The 5868-nt window shown below is 46.2% G+C and overlaps 2 protein-coding genes across 3 annotated transcripts in view; one reads left to right on the top strand and one right to left on the bottom strand.

Annotated features, from left to right (window-relative positions):
• Nucleotides 1-54: 54 nt before the first annotated feature.
• On the bottom strand, nucleotides 55-2233 carry LOC106745939 (nuclear protein 1). Of its 2 annotated transcripts, none has more exons than XM_014621983.1 (2): nucleotides 1871-2233; nucleotides 55-1003 (listed from the first exon to the last, which is right to left on the bottom strand). In XM_014621983.1, exon 1 carries the CDS (start codon nucleotides 2092-2094, stop codon nucleotides 1882-1884), a length of 213 nt encoding a protein of 70 aa, XP_014477469.1. In that variant the 5' UTR covers nucleotides 2095-2233; the 3' UTR covers nucleotides 55-1003; nucleotides 1871-1881. The 2 variants fall into 2 exon arrangements, with proteins under 2 accessions (XP_014477469.1, XP_014477468.1); XM_014621982.1 differs by having other exon boundaries at nucleotides 55-1007.
• Nucleotides 2234-2680: 447 nt separating this feature from the next.
• Nucleotides 2681-5868, top strand: part of LOC106745938 (phytanoyl-CoA dioxygenase, peroxisomal-like) — a 48862-nt gene continuing 45674 nt past the window's right edge. Inside the window, exon 1 of the mRNA XM_014621981.1 lies at nucleotides 2681-2993. The gene's annotated coding sequence lies outside the window, so the exon portion shown is untranslated. The remainder of the gene's footprint in view (nucleotides 2994-5868) is intronic.

Here is a 5868-nt window from a genome sequence, read left to right on the forward strand (position 1 = left end):
CAAATATATTTGCGAAATATTTATATACTTCTGTGGAGAATGAACGAAAGTGCGTTGTCCTTAACTAGCAGTATTTATTTCTCCGTTAGTTTTCATTACAGTAAATTTGCCGATGTCAACATCAATGTGCGATATATTAGGCGATTTCCGTGCGCGAGAATTTAGAAGTTTTGTCTTACAACTCTCTCTCTCTCTCTCTATCCCAATGACAAATTATCTATTACGTTTCTCGAGAGATATCTTGGAATTATTAAACGTAATCGTCGATTGTACGGTGCCCAATACAACGTGTCACGTTTCTCTTCCGATAGTTGACTTAAGCGGGTCAACTCTTAATTCTCTTTATGCGTCATGCGCGTTTCCTTTCCGTATGCCGTGACACAATTGCTACTCGTTACGGAAACGAATGACAACGAAATTGCTCTTAAACGTTTCTCAACGCACAAGTAAAGAGTATTGTTTAATCGCTCAGGTCACCTAACAGTCATTTGACTGCCATTTACTACATCATATAGATCTCCCTAGCTATGCAAAATGCTAGAGAGATAGAAGAGGAAATACTCAATAATTAATCATAGCTTATTAATGCAGTCGGCGCTTTTTACGCATTTAATTAATCACACTGCGGAAATCAACACACAACCTTACTATCCTATTAAGATAAGAAAAAAGAAAGTGTCATGCAAACTCCAGATTTAGACGAAGTAAGCAGTAGTCCAAATACGATGTATGTTATTTTGTACTCTTATAAATAGCATGATTCGTGCTTCGGACATAATAAATGAAAGAATGATGAAAGGCACGAACTACCGTGCCGATCTTACATTGCGTGCGAACCTACGACTAAATGCATTTTTTTTTCAGAAGATTAAGATCGTGGTGTATATATATATGTATGTATATATTTCTTTGTTTTCTTTTTCCGGTCGTCCTAGCGCGGAGGATGAGTCCTGCGAGATGAGATCCAACTGACAACGCCTGCCGCGAAAATAGGAACGTGCTTCTATCTGAAAATAAAATAATATCTGTTGCATCGTATAACACGTAACGAAAATCGCAGATGAGCGTCGAGTTGCAAGTCGCGTTTGCAGAATATTTTCAAAATCAATCACGAGATGTCGTAAAAAAAAAAAAAACGAGTATATCCTGTGCGTGTCGCAAACAAGAGAGTCAAAGAAAAAGAAAACAGATACGTATACATATGTGTGTGTGTGTATGCGTGCATGAATCACGCTTGAGATAAAAAAAATGACCTGCGTAGTACGCGGCTCCTGGGGACTCGAATACTACGCGTTCGCGGTAATCGGCGCTCCGGATAATTCGCGGTCGAAAGAAAAAGAAAACAAGCGCCGACGATGCCGCGTATCGGCGGAATTCTACGCGTGTGAAAAAAAGGCCCGGGAGGATACAAAGAAAAGCGTAGGAAAAGACGAAGCGAGTGCGCGCGATCGAATGCGACCAAGGTTGCGTTACTTCGATGTACTACACTTTTCAACAATTTAAGCCGCCAATTCGAAGGCACTCGAGTAGCGCAGAGAGAATAACTCTTGAAGCGGCCGAGGCTGATTATCAAAATTAATCGGAGATTGATCGACGATAATCCGACGACGTTCAAAGATTCGCTTATTAGCGCGGAACGACGCGGCCAAGAACACGTCATACGCGAACGAAGTCACTCCGCGAATTTCTCCGAGAGGCCCGAAGTCCTACAAATCGAGGCAGCCATTAATCAACCAATCACGGTGAAGGAATCTTCGCTCTCTTCTTCCCGATCGCCCCGTTAAGTGCTACTCCATCCGTTGAGCAGGGTTTCGGCATCCGAGAGAAGATTATCGACAAGATACGTAGCGAGTGCGACGCGAGATCTTACCCACACGCAGACTACGCCTTCGACTTGCCGCCGGTCTGCCGTTTGTTATGCTCCGAGTTCCTCAGCTTGGTGAGTATCTTTCTGGAATGGCCGCTCGGGTCGAAGTGGTTGGTGTGGGTGACGGCCTCGCGCTTGCTCCTCTGCTTACCACCGTGCCCGGTGAAGATGTGCTTGTCGTAATCGTAGTTGAAGTGCTCGTACTCGTCGACATGCGCCTCGGACATAGCTCTCGAAGTTTGGTTGTCGGGTGCGCTCGGAGAAAACAAGTCGCTGACGTGCGACGCAAAAGCGAGAGACGGGATCGCAGTGGATTCGGCTGCTAGCAGTTCGACCGAAGGATCGGTTCGATACTGAATGCTCCGCGCTCGTCGCCCCACGTTTATATACGCCGCGGAAACCGGCAGTGCGTTTGCGCGCGATGAGCAGTGCCGGTTCTAGCTGGCGGTCGTCGTCACCGACCATGGCGGACGTTTCCCCCGCGCCCCTCTGCGTGCATGTTTGTACGCTCGTGCACGGGCTTGAATGATTTTTCGTACGAGCGGGAACGTTCGAGATTCAACGCGAGGACCAAAGAGACCGCCTCTTACGTAAGCTCGCGCAATTGCGCAACGAGCGAGAAATTCATCGAAAGATGCATAGCGCATAGCGGCCAATAGCGGCGCTCCGATAACGTATCGCGTTCCTACGATCTTCTTACGCCGGATCGTGCAATTTCTCCGCTCGGATCTCGCACTTATATTTTACGCGCAAGAGAAGTCGGACAAATAAGGAATGTCGCAATGAGAGAGATTAACGAAGCCCGTCGTCTACTCGGCGCATCCTCCGAGCGTCCATCGCATTCACGGAAATTCCGCCGAGTTCGAGATCGCGGAATGAAAAAATCGAATGTAATTAAGCGGCCGAAACTGCGCGGCAGGATGTAACAATACACCCGCTGTCTCCCGTTGCCATTCTTGTTGACACGCCGCCGGTGCACCGTCAGCGTGCCTGCAAATGTGTGTGCTCAGCTGCATTTTGCCGTTGCTCGCTTCGTCGGTCGCTCTGTTCCAAGCCGTACCGTCGACACGAAGCTATACCTGGGTGGTCTTCATTCTGAACACGCGAGATCGCCGGCAATAACCAGGTATTCGATATCCGCCTGAGGATAGTCCGAACGAGGTACGAAAGACTCCATCGATGCTGTCCCATTTCTTAGGCGTGGTGACATGAAAAATTTCTAATTAGGCGGTTCCTTTTTAAATATTCACGCATCATTGACCCCCGTGTTACGGAGGATCGCTGTGGATTCATCAAGTTATCAAACGACGATGCATAAATAAATGAATAATTCTTCCGATTGGTCATTTTCGATGTCACCGTGCCAAAGAAACGGGAGGAACGGTATTAACGGAGTCTTCGCTACCTCCAATGATGACGTCACGCCGTTTTACGACGATCATTTCGTTTCTTTTTCATACGTTCGCGACCCTTCTGTCCCCCGTTACTTCCGTTTTTCTATTTACGTCCGAGCAAAAAGTCGATTATCGATAGGCGCGAGGCTGAAGCTTCGAGCACGTGCCAGCTCGTATAGATTTCCCACGCTGCGGTAACGAGATTTCCGAACGCGCCTCCGTCGCATCCAATGCTCTCCGCTCACGTGGCCGGTCTATACGATGGAGAACATACGCGACCTAGAAAATTCCAACACGTAAGCGCTACACCCGGCCGGCCAGGTACGTTGCCTTCTGCTGCGTATCTTCGGCACCGGTATGGTCGCGTGTCGTTGTGTATCGCCGAGTCGAACAAGTACGGACGACGTCGCGACGGCTTTGGGTCTCGAGGCAAAATGACGAGGCTTTTACCCGAAGTGGCGTCATCATTTTTTTATTTCAAAAGTCAGAAAGTTATTTTCGAGCAAAGCGAAGTCTCACATACGCTATATGTTCCGTTTTTAATATCGGGAGGATGGACAAACAGACGGAGAGGAAAATGAGCGAGTTGGTTGTGTGTGTGTGTGTTATTTGGAGAACGGAAGGTCTTCGATTTCAGCGGCGGGAAGCCGACTCTCGTCGATTACACTACGATTGTTCGTAAATTAAGCGCGATTTGTAATCCACCTTGCGGAGGCGCGACAAGAAACACACGTCGAAGGAGACGTAAATGTCTTGAGAAATATTTTGCCGCTACATTCACCGTTCGCACACGGACAAATGCGGGATATGAGAATATCAACACGCGCGATGTCAAGCGAGCGAGCGAGAAAGAGAGAGAGAGAGAGGGGAAAGAGAAGAGAGGGGAAAGTCGATATCGGCTCGTTTCTGCGTCGTAGAATATCGCGGCAAAACGAGACTATCGGAGCGTAACAGACGTCCTAGACATCGATGACACCTCTAAATTAGATGATAACATCTCTCCCGTTACTAATTTTTTTCTCTCGGTAATTGTTCCGATAATTACCGGCGAGAATGTATGCGGAACGCACCAAGTCGACGTTCGCGACTTGAAATATCGCGAACGTGTAATTCAACAACGACAGCAGCACGATTAAATGCAGAAAATCCACACAGAAAGGAAAAAAATGCTATATTCAAATAAATATTTGCTAAGGAGTATTTTACGCAGACAAAGATTAGTCTTAAATCAAGAATAAATATTCTCATATGTAAGCGAGAATATGATAACCTTTTTAGAAGATTTTTCGTCTCGATCCGATTGAATTTGTATTGAATGCAAGTATTATTTGCACTAGATTCAAGATATTCACGTATGAAAATATCTACTTAAAGTATCATTAATTTAGGACTATTTTTTTCTGCATTTTATTTGGATTGACTAAATGTTACTTGAAGGTGTAGCACTTCTTTTTTTCAGCGTGCTGCGTTCAAGTAATATTTACTCAATCCAAGTAAAATAATTGCTCCAATGCTCCGCAGCAAATATTTACTTGAATGTAAGATTTTTCCTTTCGGTATAATTGCGCTATCGCCTTTCGAAGTCGTAGTTTGCGGAAAAGTGCAGAGCGTCGATACGTTGGCGTATGTATGTGTGTGCGCGCGTGCTTTTATCAGCGAACAGATAATTTAAGCGTGAACGCCGCGCTACCAATACCAAGCGATGCTAATTAACGGGTGGCATATAATATTTTGATAAACAGTCCTTAAACACCTACCTGGTGCGTTCTTACATAACGGTATCGTCGATAATTCGGACACAGGCAGTCGCCGTTCAAGTGACAAAAATAAATCGTCACGCCTGCGAACGTTTTGCGTCGTTTGTTGTTTATCCTGAAAACAGTGACTTTCCATCAGTCTCGGCGATACATTTTCAAGGCTAAGGCATTGATACGGGCGTCGATTATCTCGACTAAGCGCGGAATACGTGCTGATGCCGCATCGTCCGACGGTTAATTATAGTCTGAAGAGCCGCTATCTTCAACGCAAAGTCAACGAAAGACAAAGGTGCAGGCCGACTCTCAATCGGCTTTCGAAATGAAATCGACGCGCTTGCGAGCGCGAGGGAACGATAGACGGCAAAGAGATCGTCGAGCAAATTCGAATGACGACGACGCGAAAGGATATTAGCCGCGAAGTAATAGATCCGATCCTGATAGGACTTTCGCATTTGCAAATCGGCTGCTCCGTCCTCGGATTGACGACTAATTGAGACCTCCTTGAGACGGCTTCGAGAACAGGTTTCCGCTATTATGTATAGTAAGGAAGTCGTAGTGTCGTTTTACATAATATTTTTACAGCTGGAAACTGCGCGTTTGACGATTTATGCGTTGATGGAGGTTATCGCTTCCAGAAGCTCGAAATAGGATACTAGAAGAAAGAGAGAGAGAGAAAGAGAAAGAAAGAGCTACTTCATTGTACACAAGTAACACGAAGGATGGTTTACTTTGCGTCGGTAGGACGCGTCGCACGTACATACTTCGCGCGTTATTAAAATCCGCTTTGGTCGCACGCTGGAGTCGCGAGAGGTATGAGCTCAGAAGTATCACGGAGCAGGGGGGGGGGGGG

This window comes from Dinoponera quadriceps, unplaced genomic scaffold, assembly GCF_001313825.1.
Source record: "Dinoponera quadriceps isolate SergipeBrazil2010 unplaced genomic scaffold, ASM131382v1 scaffold1872, whole genome shotgun sequence".
NCBI classification, from domain to species: domain Eukaryota; kingdom Metazoa; phylum Arthropoda; class Insecta; order Hymenoptera; family Formicidae; genus Dinoponera; species Dinoponera quadriceps.